Source organism: Paroedura picta, chromosome 10, assembly GCF_049243985.1.
Source record: "Paroedura picta isolate Pp20150507F chromosome 10, Ppicta_v3.0, whole genome shotgun sequence".
Taxonomy (NCBI): Eukaryota; Metazoa; Chordata; class Lepidosauria; order Squamata; family Gekkonidae; genus Paroedura; species Paroedura picta.
Window position 1 is genome coordinate 51,270,034 of NC_135378.1, and position 18,541 is coordinate 51,288,574.

General features: G+C 48.2%; 2 protein-coding genes across 6 annotated transcripts in view; one reads left to right on the plus strand and one right to left on the minus strand.

Moving 5' to 3' along the window:
* LRBA (LPS responsive beige-like anchor protein) overlaps nt 1-18,541 on the plus strand; it is a 414,817-nt gene that overhangs the window by 226,665 nt on the left and 169,611 nt on the right. For 4 of the 5 annotated variants that reach the window (XM_077300118.1, XM_077300120.1, XM_077300119.1 and 1 more), the window contains exons 39-40: nt 2,059-2,205; nt 4,716-4,852. In XM_077300118.1, coding sequence (XP_077156233.1) covers nt 2,059-2,205; nt 4,716-4,852 — 284 coding nt within the window. Of the gene's footprint in view, nt 1-2,058; nt 2,206-4,715; nt 4,853-11,489; nt 11,732-18,541 lie in introns of those variants that run through there. The other variant, XM_077300121.1, reaches the window with a different exon arrangement.
* On the minus strand, nt 7,573-10,022 carry MAB21L2 (mab-21 like 2). The gene has a single exon (XM_077300127.1). The coding sequence runs from the start codon at nt 9,172-9,174 to the stop codon at nt 8,095-8,097; it is 1,080 nt and encodes a 359-aa protein (XP_077156242.1). The 5' UTR covers nt 9,175-10,022; the 3' UTR covers nt 7,573-8,094.

The window sequence follows — 18,541 nt, forward strand, 5'->3', positions numbered from 1 at the left end:
ATGTAGCTAGAGACATTGGGGGGGGGGGAGAGAGAAAGAGGCTGCTTCGTCTCTGTACAGTCCAGGCTGCATGACTATTCAGAAAGAAGTCCAAATTACTAAAAAAAAAACAGTGATAGCACTTAGAATTGCATATGTGAAGCCCAGTCGTATACCTGTACAAAGTATTTTCTCCTACATTTAATGGCATTACTCTCACGGAAGTGTATATAGGATTGCAGGTTTGGTAACTAAAACACACCCTTTAAATTTGACTTGAAATGCTTTTTGAAGAATGCGAATCTGTGAATCATGGTGACCTTTTTAGTTCACTCTCTCCCTTTTGAATATACGTGTGCTTTCTGATCCAAAGCTGGGACTTGTGATAATGATGCCATGCCCTTTATTTTGTGTCCGGGCAGTGTGCTAAGTAGTCAGGAGATGGCCCTCAAATCTATTGTCTGTATGCTCCAGGATGTTTCTCGGCAAGACTCTTTTCTGTTGGTTGAAAGGACAGATTAAGGGGAACACCTCTCCCGCACTGCATTCTCTCATGTATATAAAAACATATGCACGCAGTCACAATACATCAGGCATAGAAAAAGACCCATTTAGGTATAGTTAAGTTCTACTGTACTGGATATGTTCACTTTTACGTAAACATGGACAGAAATGTATTGCAGGAGTTAACTGTGCAGTTTAAAGATGCGGCAGTCCAGAGTTTGTGCTCTCGCCTGAATTGCTGACAATCTTAAAATGTAGCATGTTGAAGAGGGCCACTGCAAGGAGGCCAATAATGAAATTGCCTCCGCCAGACATCAAAAAGACATTAACATCCAGTTTGATGGAACTGATTTTCAGCCAGTCCTGTCGCATTAAGATTTGAGCTCCAGGTCAGACCAAATACCTGGTGGTGCTGGTGAGGTAGCCATTCCTTTGTTTTGAGGCCCACCTCACACAAGTGGAGAGCTTTCCAAGATATTTGGGGCTACAGTTAAGGAGTGGCATGAGCCAGGCAACTCTGACTCCATTGTGTTTCCTTCTCTTAGCATGCTGCGGGGCCAATTAGGGAGAAATCCCCTCACACCCACCCGCATAACCAGACTTCTTAGGCAGCCCCATTCAGGCCAGGCTCCTCCAGCCACCTTGCCACTTTCTCACCATGAGCGGGTGCAAATTTCAGGTACTTTGCAGGAGGCTTCCGCCCAAGGCCCAAGGCCTGGCCAGGGATGCCTTCACCCTGTGCACCCACCTCTCCCAGCTGCATCCAGATACAGTAGACTTCATTCTCCTGGGGGGGGGGGCTCCCCCAAGGCACAGGAAGATTTATGGATGGGGGGTTGCCTAGGGTGGAACAACCAGAGAGGGAAGCGGCATCTTCCTCTGGAGGGGTGGGTGGCCTAATGGCTGTCTGTTGGCGAGGAGCCAGCTAGGCCAAGATCCCCCCACCCCCGCTTCGCCGGGCAACCGGGACCTTCAGCCCGCGGCTCTTTCTGCCGTCTCTGCGCGAGCGCGGCCAGCCGTCAGATGGACTCCAAAGCCCCCTTGAGCTTGCCGCGAGGAAGAACCAGAGTGGCGCGAAGGCTTGTGCCGCCCTCCGCTGAGGCTGGCCCCGCACAACGAGCTGCCGGGCTCGAAGGAAGGCTGAGGGGGCGCCGGGCAGAGCCTTCTTCTGCAGCGTGGCGGGCGGGCGGGGAAGGGTCGTTTCTTCCTGGGCAAGCCACCGACGAGGCTGCGGGGGGAAGCCAAGCTTGCCTGTCTGGGCACTGGTGAGAGACCCAAGCCGCTTGCCTCGCCAGAATCGGCCGCCTTTTAGCTCGCTTCTCGACCTGGGAGACTGGGAGCGGGGTCGTGCGTTCGCCAGCGGGCCGGTGTCCAGCCGCGTCGCTGCGCGCCAGCCTTCCCTCGCCCTCTCTGTGCGGGGTGTGTGTGTGTGTGTGTGTGTGTGGTGTAAAAGCAAGGTTATTTCCCCGCCGCCGCCGCCGCCGCCGCCCTCCTCTCCTCTCCCCTCCCCTCCCCTCCCCTCGTAACTGTTGCCTCCGAGGGTTGATGGACAGCTGCGTCTCTCTTTCATTTCAGCTCCAGATGAAGATGTACTTGTTAAAGGAAAGCAGTCCATCAAGAGTCAGGCGCTAGGAAATCAGAATTCAGAGAGCGAGATTCTCCTGGAAGGCGACGATGATACCTTGTCATCCATCGAGGAGAAGGACCTGGAGAACTTAACGGGTAACTTCGGCAGCCTCCCTATTGCTTCCTCTAGATGGGTCCTTCAGGTTTCCCCACTGGCCAAATTCCCCTATGTTGCCCTGGGGGGAAAGAGCCCTGAATTGTGCCTTCACCTTATGTTAATAAAAGATCATTTACTTACCCTTGGAAGTGAACTTAAACTCATGTATAGATTTCAATTACTATTAATATACCTTTTAAAATGTGAAGCCCACCAGATGCATATTTAATTTTCCTGAGGATCTGGCTTTCATATGTACTTCAGTAGGAAAAATACCCCCCTTCTCTCAATTAGTTCTAGTATTCCAGTAGATTGGGACAGGGCGGCAATCTGGCTAATTTAATCATAAATGCTGCTCACAAATTTGTTTATTAAAAACCGTCCACCTCAAGCCCTCTGGACTATGAAGGAATTTATTCTGTAAAAGGGGCTTTTACATTTTTGGATTTACCCATTCATCCTGTAACAGTCCAATCTCTTCATTGCTTCCCCCCCCCATTTAAAAAACAGCCCAGGAAAATAGGTTATTTTTTTACTGTAGTAGATGGGCTCCATTAGTAATAAAAATAGAAGACAAGCAGCCTCTTTAATTGGAATGTTTTATGTACATGTCTCCTGTTCTGCAGGCCATCCATACACTATTCTTGCAGTATTTCAGTGCAATGTCCAGATAAATCCCATTATTGCTTATGAAGACAATAAAATCATGCCCTCATTTGAATTCTATTGAGAGGCAGGGATTGTTGCAGAGGATTCATAAACATCTAGGCAAAGAAATCCAAAATCCTGCTTTATGATGGTTCATTACCTATGGCATCATCGCAGTGGCATCTAATAATAAAATCAAACATGGCAAAATGTAATGTGATGCCAAAACCACTCAGCAATCCAGACAAAAAAGCAATCCAGTTACATTGGCTTTTACTGAAGCTGTTCTTCAAGGGCCCTGAAAGATCCTCCAGCCCATTTCCTTTCCCTCCGCATTCTACATTTGTTGCTTCTGCTAATACATTCATACTGTAATAGAGGTGAAAGTGGAGTTTAATTATATAATCTTGACAATGGCAATAGGATTAAGAAGTAATCCTTGCTAATCAAGTAAGTGTGGGTTAGAAATGAAGTTGAAATTGTCAGGGGTCTTCGGCGGGACCTGAGCTGCCCTGGTTCCTTCAGCTGTCTGCTTGCCCTGTAATTGAATGTCTGAAAGTGATTGAAAAAATGTTATTTCTTCTCTGGATTACATGCTAATGTACAGAGGGCAAAGGGAGACAGCAAAAGAACACATAGCTGCTTATTCCATCCATTTGTGAGAATGAGCTTTGGGAAATCATGGCAGTAGTGCAGCTATCGGATGCCCATCTGCAAACACAATGTATTTGTACACTGGGAATAGGGAGCAAAGCTGCTCTGATCTCAGCTGAGCATCTCTGCTATTGTCCTACTGGCACACATTGAGATTGATGTAAGATTAAAGACCATCACACCTCCTAACAATTGACAGAAATGGCAATTCATCTGAAATTTTTGGCAGTTATTCACCCATTGATTACCTAAGCGTGTGCACCTCATTTATACGTACTTTATTAATGCAAAGAGTTCTGTGTCACATGCATTTTATAGTATTTTTTTAACAAAGGACTGCAGCTGATAAATACATCCTTTGTTGGCCTTTGTGTCCCTTCTTGATCAGTGGGATGACAAACATAACCCACTTTCCTTCTCTGGATGTTGCTTTGTACAATAGACCACATATTGTTAGATCTATGCCCAGCCTATTGTTTTGAGTAGTACACTGATCTCTCTCTGTGATAAGCCCTGTGGAGATGTGATTATTCCAATAAAAAATCATTCAGTTGGAAACCAATGCTCCAGCTGTTTACTCCCACTGTCCCTGAGCTACACTCACACTGCATGGACTCCTTCAAGAATATTTAACTGCTTGATGGAACCCACTTTTTAGATATTATGCTTAGTCCCTAGCACTGGCTAATATGTAACTTTTGTACAATAGATCCTACCCTGCCTTTAACAAGCCATCCATAAAAAAAAAACCTTTCTAAATCCATAAAGATGGAAATCTGGGTCAAATTGGATTCCAACTCCTCCAAAATTTCAACACATATGCATAACTAATATTTCCCATAACATTTTTTTTTCATTATTGTTAAAAACATGAGGTATTGGGCTCTCAAGCATTTTAATGTTCTGCATGAATAAAGCTAGATGATCTAACCGCCACCTATATGGCATGCATAATCATTTGCATTGGTTACAGCTGGTGGTATTCAACAATTTGGCAATATAGAAATACAGCAAATGCATTTAATGTGGACTTTTCAGAACCACTTTACATTTTTTAAACCACTTGTTTTTGAGGAGAACTTGGATTAGTTTTAGGTAGGTAAGACAAGATGTAACAGCCACCTCATACACATAGGCAACTTTTTGGGTTTGCTGTTGAGCGTATTGAAAGTGCAGTGTTGGAGTATGTTCTGTTTCCCTTTGGTAGGTCCTGTTAGCCTCTCTGCATCAGCTCAGCTTGTGGCCCCATGTGTAGCTCTGAAGGGCACACTTTCCATCACCACTTCTGAACTGTATTTCGAGGTAGATGAAGAAGACCCCGGTTTTAAGAAAATTGACCCCAAGGTAAGAGATCAATGGACGCCATTGAATATGTCTAGTGACAGATTACAAGCAGCCTTTAATTTTTCATTCCTTCCCTTGGATTCAAGTTTTCCCATGTTCATAAGTAGTTGTGCTTCCATTGTATCCGCATGAAGTATAAAAACACATTTCACCCTACTTCCAGTGCTGATTGCCTTGTAAGGAGTATACCTTGGGAGATATGTTAAATGAAGCCATTTTAGGACAAGATGTGACTAAGAGCAAGTTCAAAAGGGACTGTCTGAATCTGTTTTCCTCAGCCATTTTATTTTATTTTTGTATGCACCGCTGCAAGAAGGCACTGTACTGTTCTACAACTTTCTTGGATGTGTATAGCAGACTGACCAGGCTTCTGAATCTGCCTATGCAGAAAATTTCCTCTTGAGAAGATTTCTCAAACAGGACAAAATTTAATTTGTCAACACAAATGTCTTTCAGTTTCTCAATACTCTCTAGGGGGGCAAATAATGTTTTCAAATGAAGAAGCAATGTATGTTTTCACATATTGTCTTTGGCAGTGCAATGTCACTGCTATAGTGGTTGCAAGAGAATGTTCCAGGTTTTAAAAGTGTGATTAAAGGAGCATTTTGGCTTATAAAACCACTTGTCCCCAAATTTCACAACTAGGAATCATTGATAAAAATACAGAGTTTTCTTCTTGAGAGAAAAAAAGAAACTGCTAGACATATTGGGTACCTATTGTTGTAAAGGAGGGTGCTTCACTGTTCAGTGTTGTTCTGTCTGAATAAATCATCCTAACATTTAGAAAGAGACTTCATAGATTTGAGGTATGATCTACCTAGTAACACTACATTCATTTGAAGCCTGTAGTACAAGTTAATTACAACCATGGGATTATTTGAAATACATCACGTTTTCAAGCATTTTTATGAGAAATAATAGCTGTTGAAATGTGACCAATTTTCTCTGCATATTCAGTTTGGTGCTAATTGAGCTTAGTTTTTTTAATGCAACTATCAATAAATTTTCAGTGTTTTAGACTACATGCTGTGGTCAATTTTCATGAAAAATTAAAATTGTGGCTATTTATCCCTGTGTGTCAAGCCAATGAATAACAGTCATCACTCTTCAGAAGATCTCTCTCACAATTAAAAAAAAATTTTCATTGGACTATTCTTATCCCTTCAGTAGCAGAGAGATCATAAATGGAAAGGTCTAATTTGCAAGATGTTTGGTTTTTTAGAAAGAAAACAATCAAGACTCCAAGTCTTTGATTTCGCCTGTGAAAATCTTCCAAATCCTAAACCTAGTTATAAAGTTAAGTACTTATAATGTATATAGAGAACAGGCATTTCCCCATGTTCCTTCCCTTCCCTTTTCCCATGTGGGGATGTGAGTACCTGAACTTGGCTATCAAGATCTTTCAATACCAGTCCTGCATTTACTTAGATGCCTGTTTAATTAATGTGGCTTTGTTGGGTTGATAGATTCAGCTTCTCTGTGTGTTTTTCTAAACTCCTGGGAAAGAAAACATTGTGACAGGATTTTGAAGTAAAACCTGTATTGGGCATAGCACTGTTTGCTGATAACATCAGAGTTTATATTCCCAACCGGGGTCTGTTTTTTACAAGAAAGCTGCAGCCTTATAGGCTCAGATTTATTCTTCCAGTTAGACTGGGGAGGAGGGAAAAACTAGATTTGTTTGGGGCCATTAGTCCCAGACCTTTAAGGTCCATACACATGCACAAAAGGAGCCCATTTATAAATTAATGCATTTAGAAAATATGTTTGTTAATATTCTGCTCTGTGTATGATGATCTCCAGCACAACAATAGGTTTGCCATTTTTTAAAGTTTGGACTATTCTTCTTAAATTGCAGATTATAAACATTCTTGAAGGTTTTACACATATTTTTAAAAATTCAGATTGATTCTAATGAATACAAAAATAGGTTTTGGGAGACAAAAAAAATCATGCTAGTATATTGAGACTGTAATCCTATACATAGTTTCCTGGGAACAAGAGAGAACTCCTTTCTGAATATAAAACTTGGTGGAAATGTTTCCTCCAAAAAATCTCCCCCTCCTTGGTGGATAATCTGTTTGTGCCTGCACATTTAAAACTAAAATCTGATGAAAGGATATGCAACATTTGGCAAGCAGGAAAAGCCTAAAATAATTCTTTTTGTAAATCAGAGTAAATTAAATGTGCAAAGTAGTAATTGTGATGGCAAGGGGGGGGGAGAGCAGTAAGCAAAAAGTTCCAGTTGAATCTTGCTGCTGCTCAGAGTCCCTTTAGAACTTGGAATGTGTCTTGAAAAAAACAGAACAGCTAAATGTTTTCGGAAGAGAAAAAAATAGGCTGGTAGAGTTGAAGAGTGTTAACTATTCAAAGAAAATCCATCTGGCCTTGAAATTCAAAGTTGAGCTGGACTCCAGTGCCCAGGTTTTAGTAAATGAAAACTCCACAAGCATTGAAAGACCGTTATTCCCCCTCTTCCCAAATGAATAAGAATTGAGGTAATAGGGCCCCAGATCTACTTTGGCAACTTAAAAATATCCCCAAATTTTGCTCCCCTTCCAAGTCACTGCCCAAACCAATTTAATAGATGGCAGCTTTCAGAACAGGCTGCCTTTAAAACCATACCACTTCTTTTACTTGGCCTTATCTGCTTTCCGAGAAGTGGCTTTAAGCGTATCTTAATTGCCTGAGCTTTTGAATAAACCCACACGAAGGCAATATAAAGTTAGTCAATTTTTCTTTTATTATTACTGTTTTTCAGCAAGTCGGGGGTTAGAGGAGAGCACAATCTGATCTTGGCACTGAAATACATTTAACACCAGTAAACTTTGCCTGGTTCTTTCCCCCCCACCCCCTCTTCAAAAGAAAGAGAGCAAGAGGGAGGGAGGGAGGGGAGGGGGAGAGACAGACGTGTACATATAGTTAAATAATTTTTGTTTTCACTTGGTGACAACATTCAGGCAAACGAACGAGAGCGAGTTAAAGGAACGACAGACACTTAGTACTGGAAAAAAAGAGAAGTACCTCAGGTTTCGTCGGGCTGTGGCAAAAGTCCCATCGCTTTGTTTTGTGTTTTATTGTGTATGTTTAATAATAGCAATCAAGGGGAGGGGGGAGTGGCTCCCGACGCAAGGCTGGGAGTCCTTGTCCCTTCCTTCCTCCCTCCCTCGCCCCTGGCGGTGTGGGCTTTTCTTAAATAGGAGCGTCCTCGGAGGGTCCGTGGCGCGCGGGCCGGGGCCGGCCTATAGCTTGTCGAGGCTCTTGGGGTTGGTGAGGATCTCCCTGGCGAGGCGCCAGGTCTGCTTGGCGGCGCTCTCGAGGGCCGAGTGGGGCTTGCCCTGGAAGAGGTCGAGGTTGGGCAGGAAGTAGTGCGGGCAGCGGCGGCACTGCAGGCACGAGATGAGCTGCAGGAGGATGCCGTTGAGGCGGTCGCCCAGGCACGCCTCGTCCCAGTCGGTCTCCCGCGGGTGCTTCTCGCACTCGTAGAGCAGCAGCGTCTTCATGTGGTAGTTGTTGAGCGGCTGGCCGGGCAGCTCGAGGTGGCGGTCGCGCAGCGTCTTGAGCACCGACAGGCACTTGTTGCGGCAGCCGCCCAGCAGCAGGCGGTTCTCGGCCTCGCCGAACTGCAGCACCCAGGCGTCGCTCTCGGCCGAGCTCTGCTTGCCCGTCAGCGAGTAGCACTCCTTGGAGAGCAGGTTGAAGCCCTCGGCCTTGACCTCGGCCACGCGGTTGGGCCCGGGCCAGGGGATGTGGGGCAGCGGCCACTGCGCCGCGCTGCGCGGCCAGATGCCGGTGCACTTGAAGGCGGGCGTGATCTGCACCACGTAGCGCTCGCGGATGCGCAGCTTGACCTCGCTGGTGTCGGCGATCATCTTGACCACGTCGCGGTAGCTGCACTTGTCCACCGCCTGCGCCACCAGCGTCTGGAAGCGCGAGCGGATCTTGCGCGCCGACAGGTAGCCCGAGGCCGTGATGAACTCCACCCAGAGCGACATGCTGCGCTTGCGGCCGTCGCTCAGCTTGAGGACGGCGCATCCGGGCAGCGAGCCGTCGTCGACGAAGTTGAAGACGCCCATCTGGTTGAGGTAGAGCACCACCTCGAACTCGGTGGGCGAGATGACCTCGAGGCCCTCGTAGCGCGCGTCGATCTCGCTCAGCGAGCTGATGAAGCGCGGCTCCTGCACCTCCACCTCCTTCAGCACGTCCGACACCACCTTGCACACCTCGCGGATGGTCTTGGCGATGGCCGCCTTGCGCGCCTGGCACCGCTCCGTGTAGTACTTGTTCAGCTGGTACACCAGCTTGGCCTGCGCCGCGATCATGTTGGGGCACACGTCCGGGCTGTACACCGGGCTCTCGCAGTACGTTGACGGATCCAACGCCGCAGCCGCCGCCTCCGCGCCCGCCGGCCGGCACAGGCGAAGCCCGCTTCGCCCGAGCGCCAGCGACGTCGGCCCCACAAGCCCACTCCGGCCCTAGGGGCCCTGCCGCCGCCGCCCGCCCCCTCCGAGCGCCGCCTTACATCGGGGCCGGGCGCCCCCGCCAGTCCCGTCGGGCCCGGCCGGCCGAGGGGCTCAGTCCTTCATCCGGCAAGGGCGGCGTGGCGGCGGCCAAGTCCAAGGCTGCTGGGGAGCGACCGCCCTGGCCCGGCCCGGCTTCCCGCTGGAAAAGGCCTGCTCTAAAGGGCCGTCCGGGCTGGAGAGCCGGGGCCGGTCGCCGTCGCCCTCCCCCGGCAGGCGTGGGCTCTCCCGTGGCCGAGGCGGAGAAGTGTCAGCAGGGAGCGCAAGCCGCTGCCCTCGGGGAGGGTCCCGTCCCGTCTTCGCCGGGGCCACTTTGGGGGCCGCCCCCAGTGCCGCTTTGTTCCGCGGGCAGCCGCCGGCGCGGGGGTGGAGTGGGGGTGGAGTGGGGCGCGCGCGTGGGGTTCGCTCTGCCGCCCTCCCGCCTCGGGAACGGGCAGCAGCCGCGCTCTGGGTACTTCCCTGCACCGCGCGTCTCTCCGGCGGGGGACGGCTGGAAGTCTCTGGCTTGGCGGAGCGGCTGGTTTAGTTTATGAATGGCCCCAAGGCCCTGGCGAAGGGAGGCGGAGCTCCGCGATCCTACAATCGCCGCCCGAGCTGTCAGAGGGCCAGCCAATGACGGGGCAGGACGGCGCGCACCCTCTCCGCTGGGCCCCGCCACCACTGCTGCCTGGACGCGCCGGGCGGGAGGGAGATGCCCGAGGCAGCGGCGCGCAGAGGCACAGGCGTGGGACCAGCCCAGCGCCCCTTTCCTCCCGCGCACCCCGCGCCGCCGAAGTCGGGCAGGGGGACAGGAGGGAGAGGGAGGGAGGAACCCTGCCAAGAGCCCCCCCGTCTGGGGTGGGGGGAGAGGTATTGGGCGACCTGGACGGGGCAGCCAAGATCAAGGTGCCGCTGCTGCACGCACCGAAAGGGAGGAAGGTTGCTCCCCGCACCAGGCCCTCGCAAGCCAGGCCGACCCGGCTCAGGGAGAGACTTCGGCGTGCCTCTCCCGCTCCTTTGGCTGCCTTGCGGGTCACAAGGGCCACCGCCACTGGGGACAGAGTAGCACACCTTGTTTCGCAGGCTTCTCGTTAAATCTGGGCTCTTGGCGAAAAGGAGAGAGAGAGAGAGCGCGCGCGCAAAATGTCTGGAGAGTTAATGCGAGTGTTGGGCTTTAGGCATTAGGAAGAGGTGCAGGACAGGGGTTGCGCTCCTAAACAGAATTTGGTAGAGTAAATCAGAAATACGAAAATACTTTATACTGTGTCAAACTCGACTAGGCACTTTATTCCATTCGGGGGCCAGCAGCTGTTCAAAATGAATAAGGTCGTGCTTGTCTCGTTAAGATTGTCTCTTTTCAGTGTCCTTTGCCTACTCCCAATTATCCAACCCAGTCGTTCGACTCTCATTCCTGACTATACTACAGAGGTCAGGTCTTTTCGTTGTGGGCGTTTCGGCAAAACAGTCAGATACCGGTACTTCTCCAAAAATCTGAGGGTAGCTATTTTCCTCGGCCTTGCAAAAGCCTCAAGACCGCTGCCCAACGAAGAACCTCAGATTGACATCCTAGAGTGTACATTTTGCCCTGCATTTGGCCCCTCATTTCCAAGTTTCTTCCAAAAAGAATGAGGATGATCCGGCTTCATACCCAAACGAAAGAGGCTTGGGCATCCCATTGTGTTGAAAATCGAAGCACACCTCCCCGCAAGTGTGTAGCGCATCCCGTCTGCCCGGACCTCTTTTCGTTTTTCTCCACCGCCCTTCATTGTTCTCAGTGGCTACCTCTGCTCTCCGGCATTGACCTTGGTCCAGCGAGGGCCTTTCTGGCTGCGCTCGGGCAGCGGCTGTCGACGCCGACGGGCTCACCAGTTGCTTCCATCGAGTTAGCCCGATCCACCCTCTGGATCTCTCTCTTCCCTCGTTGGGTCGGCAAGAAGTCTGGCCAAAGTATATAAAGGAGCGTGTCTCAGGGCGGGCGGGCAGGGGAGGGGGCAACACGAATATAACGCGACAAGGCGGCCAGCTCACTCGGGACAAAAAGCCGTCGATGCCAGGCGGCCTTGGAGAAAAGCAGCGGCTCAGGATAGCGTCTGCCGTCCCGTGCGGCGCAGACCAGGAGCGCGTGTGGAAGGCGGGGGTCGGCGGCGATCCTAAGCGGCTTCCCTGGGCGCCCCCGTGAGCGCTTCGGAAGGAGGAGGCGCGCCTGGGGGTGTCTCAGGGAAAGCGCCACGAATGGCGCTGCTTCGAAGCCGCCGGCCTCCCCCGGGGCTTGGGCTCGCCGCGCCTCGAGAGGGAGAGGAGGGTGGCGCCTCCTCCGCTTGAGCCTTCCCAGGGTCCGCCGAGAGACCAACTCGGAGTGCGGCCGCGAGGGGAGGAGACGGTGAGTGGCGGCCGGGGGGCGTCTAGGTCGGCAGCGCGATCTGAGGAGCGAAAACCAAAGGGCTCCCATGGGGGGATGGAAGGAGGAAACGGGGGAAGGGGCCCGCGCCCGGAGCTGCTGGTTCGACGGCCTCTGCCCTGCAGCGCGCCCTCCTCGCCCGCCCGGCCCGTCGGAGAAGAGCCCGGCAGCAGTTCTCACGCGCCTTGCCGCTCGGTCGCGCCGGCTGCCGTCCGAAGCGCCCATGCCCAGCGAGGCGAGCTCCCCTCGGGGCGTCCTTCGGGCGCAGAAGCGCCGCGCGGGCCCTCCCGGGTGGGTTCCGAAGCCCTTCGTTGCCGCCGTCGTCACACCCCCCCCCCACCCGAAGTCGAAGCGCGAGTCGATAATAAATCAGGTCGCAACAAAAGCCGACCCGGATTTATGGCTCGCCGCGCTAATTAGAAACATCATTTGAGCCATAAACTTAAACACTTCCGAGCAAATGATGCCTGCGAGAAGCCTGGCCTCGCTGCGCGCGCCTGCCCGCCTGCCCTCGGCCGCCACTGGCGGAATTCGCGCTCGCCGCAGGAGGGGGAGGCATCCTCACAAGGGCCTGGGCTCTGGCGCGCGGGGGGGGGGGGGTCCGTGGTGCTGCGGCCCCGTGCGGAGGGCGCTCCGCCTGAAGAGCCCTTGGCGGCGCGGCGCAGCCGAGCGCGCCTTCGCCCGGCAGCGTCTCCTCGACGGGGGAGGCGCGAGCGTCATCCGCTGCGAGGCGGGGGAGCTGGGCCCTGGACGGCTTCGGCCGCGGGCTCCCCCAGCTGTAGCCGCAGCCGCAGGCCCGCGCGCGCCCTGTGTGCGCGGCCGCCCGCCCGCCCGGTCGTCCTCAAGTGAATGAGGCGGGGGCGGGGGAGGGGCGCCGCTCTGCTGGGCCTTGACGAATTCATTAGGGAGGCCGCGGGACATTTTATTTGCCTGTTAAACATCGTGTTTGTTTGGGTTAGGCCATGCCAACCTCAGCACGCCGCCGCCCGGAGCAAGAGCGGCTCTGGAGGAGCCCTCGGCGGCGGGGAGAGCTTCTGGCTCCGTGCTTGGCTTGCCCTGCCAGCTGCCCTGGCTGCTCCCAGCCCCCCCCCCCCGGAGTAGGTACGGCAATTGGCGCTGCCTTGGCAGGAATCCCCGGCTGGCCGGGCAGGAAGACGGGAAGCTGGGAAGCTGGAGAGCAAGGATGTGCCTCGGGCTGACAGTGCCAAGCTTGACAGCAGAGCCACTTTGTGCTGGCTTTTTTATTTTCTTGCTCTTGCCTTTTGCTTAGCAAGGCTCCACTTTTAAAGCAGGTGATTTCTGGACAGTTTCCTTTGTCTTTTTGTACAGTCATAGGGTCTTAAGGGGAAGGGGCTTGATCTGAGACCATGGATCTCTTTGGACACTTTCTCTTGTTTACCTTTCAGATTTTCAGGAGTTGGCTCTCAAATGCTGTCAAAGAAGCTGTGATGTGCTTATTTGAAGGTGGGAGGGGGGGTGAGTAGCTTGCCAAAAATATTTGCAGGCTATTAGACTTCTCTATACTATTAAAAGTTCAATGTTAAGAAATGCCATCGGTTTTCTTTAAATGATATTTTGAAAATTGAAGAATGTCATCTTATGTGTTGTTTCCTTGTAAATTTTGCTAGGGGTCCTTGAACCAACTTGGATTTAAAAATATATATATTTCTGGAAGGATTTGATGTTTCCATTTATAGAACAACAGTCTGGGAAAAGAACTCATGCCCTTTGCCTGTCATTTTCATACATTCCTTCTCTGCTGATGGAGCTTGAACTGCTGCAGGGAATGTATGAATTTGAAAAGAAATGATTCAGGAGTGCCCGCTGCCTTCCTCAACAGCCAGACTGAGCTAATGGGTAAAGTAAATGCATCTGGAGGAATGACAGCTATAATCCTGTTTACATTTCCCGGATCTCTCTTTATACATTTGTGGAGAGATTTTTATCAAACCTCTTTTCATCTCTATCAAGGACCTAGCTTACCAATTTGACCGGAGATGCCTATTATTCAATTAGTACAGATATTTTAAAAACAGCAGTATGCATACTATTACAAGGTCAATTAGTGCAATAATTAAACAGCAAATAAATGACTGTTCGGTGATTATGGTGCTATATTTGTATGGGTTTCTTCCCTACAGCTAATGTTTCCTACAGAAAATTTCTGCGATTGTCCTTTCCTGTTACATTATATATTCTAGAAACAGGGCATTGGAGGAAAAACGAGAAGAGCTTACATAATCCTGTGGTGTATTTAGGACAGTCTCACAGTGAATTTTCAGTCAGATCATTCATTTTATGAACTCCTATACATTTAACAACTGGAATTATGTGATCTGTAGCCCTTAGAGGCCACTGAAATCAATTAGTCTTTTGAGGAGGTGTGCTTTGAATCTGGGCAAAAGTCCATCATTAAACATGCACCTCTAAATAGTTTTTGTAACAATGGAATCCCATGTTATTTGCTTTCAAGTATGCACACTAGGAATTACATCAGAATGTGAACAGATTTAATTCACCAGAGTAATTAGCTGAATTTTTGCAGGCGAATCTGAAGAAACTAACCTTAAAGAAACCAATTAGGAATGCTATTTCTGGTGCCTTTAGAACATGGCTAGGGAAGAACATTCAGTGGTAACTTGAATTTTCTTTGAATTCATGTTACAATTACTTATGCTATATATTGGTGGATTGATTAAATTAATGAAAATTGTATTATGGGTAGCATCAAATTGAGCATTTGGTGCATTGTTATCTAACTTGAAAAAAATAGCATTGATGTTGTTGCCTTATATGGATGCATGTGTGGTTCATGGATTTCCTCTGGTCATATGTTTACTTTAGGTGGCAGCAAATGTAATCAATATATTACAGTTTGGGGTAAAGACAGCACTATTGTCTGACATGACTACAATGAATTTGTAGAAAATTTGGAACTGGCTCAAGTTAAACATTTTGAAGCCAGAATCAGATTCCATAACTAGGTATGAATTTGTGATCATTCTACGTTTGACAGGCCAACTCATAGCTGTAGGAAGCTGCGTTTATGGTGGGACATTGTTTCAAATTGGGACTCCAGATTGCTGGTTGAGATGAAGTGTTCTTTTTTCCTATACAGATAGACCTGTCTGATGTTACACTTGAAAAACAGCCCGTTGGACTTAACTCTAAATTTTAAGTAAAACCTAAAAGTTTTAACTTAATATTCTTACAAGAAATTATTGAAATGAGTTCACAATTATGTTTTCAAGGTGACAGGTTTCTACCTTGGAGGATCCAGATTTACCCATGAAGATACCAGATTTTGAGTTCTGTATTCAACATGGGAATGCCACTAAAAGTACTGGCCCAAGGCTCCCATGCAGTACTGTTTCTGTGTGCTTCTTCTAAGAATGTGGCACGGTAATTCTTGTCCAGGTGAAACAGCCAATACTAAGAATTAAAAACTCTATCTGGAATATACGTAATGCTGTAATTATGCTTAGGAAAGGCTAATTAATCAAATTGTCCCCCTGTGTATTGAAGTGCCCACTGGGTGTGGTGAAATAGAAATATGTGTTCATATAAATACAATACAGAAGCTGTATATGTGGTCTAGCTGAAATAATATTTGGTGATGGAAGAGATTGTGGCAACTTTTCTCTCTCAACAATCTTCAGCTAGGACATAAACCAGCTGTTGTAGCCTATGCATGTAACTTTATGCCTGTCTGTTTCTTTTCTACATCCCTCACTCCCTGCCCCAGACTCCAAATCTTCTTTCATTATCTTTGGATTCTAAGTTGTCCCCCCTCCCATTTTGATTTCTAACTGGTTTTGTCTGCAGCAAAAGGCTGAGTTGGTATATTTAAATCTAGTATGGATAGAGAGAAAAATCTTTTGATCTATGACAATGACTGTTTCAAAATGATTTGCTTGCTGGAACTGGATGCTATCCATGCCCTTTCTCTTCCCTCTCTGATAGGCACACACAAAGGACATGACATGCTACCAGATGCACAGTTAATCATCATTTTAGGTCTGTAAAAAAAACATGCATCCGGGCTCAGTTAAATGTATTCAGTATGCACTGGAATGCAAACCTTTTGCCATCACAAAACACATACTATCCAAAGCTGCTCTTTTAAAAGTCCCATTGATTTCATAGTGAGTGTTAAGTATCTGCTTAAACCTTTCATTTCATAATCAGTATGATTATGACTTAATGCTTAATTTTGGCTGGATTGTACCCTGAGTATTTATGCGCATAGGATGACAATATTTCTACATGCTCAAGCTGCAATAGTTGCAATATTTTTGTTTACATATCAGAGATCTCAGACTGGTTTTAAGACTGGCAGGAAAAAAAAGAATATGATTTGGGCCACAGAGTACATACTTTGGTAACTCACATTACCCACTGAGAGCTGTGGGACTTTGTAGCATTACCCCTCTTTTCTCTCCCACTCTCTGAGTGAATGGTGTGTATAGTTCAGACTGTAGCAACTAGGACATTGGGGCTCACGCTACTAGTATATGAAGGGTGAGTGGAACATCTTGGCTTGTCCAGCAGAGCCTTGACAGGTGGAAGAACGGGAACTACGCATACATCCTACCAATTCTTGTTGTACATAGGCACGTTCAAGTGATCTACGACATACTCTCTGTTGGCATCTTTGAGGGGGAAGGGAGGTGCTATATCACACATAAGCCTTGCATTAACTGCCATGCTGGTATTTATTTTTGTATAGAGACTGCATGATGTTTTGTATGTTTTAGGTAACAGCTCCTCTAAAAGCATAAACACACAAAGCTGCCTTATACTGATTTGTTACATTGGCCTATCCGTGTCAGTATTGTCTTCTCTGTCTGGTAGCCGCTCTCCAGAGGCAAGTTAGGTGGCATACAATTGGACTTAAGGTTAATATAAACATTACAGTGGTAATGTTTCTGACCAAAAATTTTCCTCTCCTTGGTAGATAATCTGTTTATGCCTGCACATTTCAAACTAAAATCTGATGAAACAATATGCAATATTATGTGAGCAGAAAAGGCCAAAAATAATGACTTTGTAAACTAGAATAAATTAAATATGCAAAGTAGTAATTGTGGTGGGGTTGGGGAAGCAGTAGGCAAAAAGCCGGCGCAATGTGCTAGTGCTCAGCGACACACACTTGGAACACAGAACGTTAGACCTCAGTCTCCCCCCCCCAACCTTCTAGAAATTAAAGGGAAGTAATATTGGGGGAGGGAAGACTACTGGGAGAAAGGGGACTTTAGAAAGAAGAGAAAGTAAGAAGAACCTAAATAAAAAACCCATCCAGACACACATGCCAGACGAAAAGAAAAGAAAAGGAGAAAGCATGCAGCAAAGCCTTACCCCCTCCCCCCAATTTCCCCCCAAAAAAGAGAAAAAGGAAAAAAGGTGAAGGATGGTGAAGAAGAGACAGAAAATGCAAGTAAAAAGAGATTTAAAAAGCAAACAGAACCCCCCAAGCCTCCAAAAAAAAATGCTCAGCTAGACACTTGCTTTTATGCTCTTTGCCCATGTCCAGAATTACAAAAAATAACATATACTTTTGTGATTGGCTAAAAACCAGTATTCTCCCTAAGCTGAATTTTTTTTGCCCAATTGCCACTGCTTCTTCCCCCCTGCCGGCAGGTGGGGGAAAGTTGACGACTTCACATTTGAAGCCAGAACTTTGCAAGTTGCAAACCTGCAATGCAGTACATTTGCAAAAGCAGTGATGGCTGTAAGGCACTACAGATCTCCATAAGGTACTTTTGCCATTGGGCTGCAGATCACTCTTCCCGCTCCCTCCTGTTGCTATGAAAACCAGAGCAAAAGGTGGGAAAGAAGCTTAGAGGAGAACTGAAAGGTAACTTTGTAGCCTTTTAAACCTCTCTACCAGCAGCTATTTGATATTATATACCTGGGGGGGAAAGTCAAAAAAATTATTTGAGATCAGCTATATTGGTAGCCAGACAGATTCTTGTATCTGTATTTGGCTTTAAAATACCTGGAAAATACTGGTAAGTTATTTTCCAACATTCCCCCCCCCCCTGGCTTGGATCTAGTCAAATGCACACCCCGAGATATGACTGAATAAATCTGTAGATATCCTCATTTCAACAGACATTTCAGTGATCACTTGTTTATGGCAATGATGTGACATCAGATAAAAGTGAGTGACTATACCCCTAAGAGATCATTAAAATCAAGTGATCAAACTCTGCTCGGGGTTTCCAGCCCCAAAGAAATAAAAATGGCCTTGACCAGAGACCTGCTAGGATGCTCTCCCAAGTGGGCCTGTAAGACACAGGTATTCCACCAGGCCTATGACTGAAGCCAGGAGATAACATCACAAAGATGCTGGCCTCCCTGAGGCCTATTATGCACGGCCGCTGAAACGGCGGCATGGAGAACGCAGAGGAGGAAGAAGCGAAGCAAACCGCTTACACACGGGACGGAACGCAACGGCGGCAAAACCCAGAGCTACTCCGGAGCCGCTTCTGGTTGCGCCCTGGTGCCGGGAAGCTCCACGTTCTTCCGCTTCTCGCTAACGCGGCTTTTTCGGCAGAATACGTTGACTCTGCGCCCAGTTGCCGCCTGCAGCGTGCATAATTGGTGATTTTAGCCGCTGCCATTCCACCACGAATGCGGACCTTCCACTCTGTGCATAATGGGCCTGATTGAGAATCAACCCAACCTTCACTGGTTTAACATTAACTTAATTCTCAGTTGTCTCAAACTATAAGGTGGGTGGTTTTAACTATATATATAGTTATATGAGGAACAGCATATTTAAAAGGT

Coding starts and splice junctions, on each gene's coding strand:
- MAB21L2 (XM_077300127.1), bottom strand. CDS start 9,174: ATGATCGCGGCGCAGGCCAAGCTGGTGTACCAGCTGAACAAGTACTAC.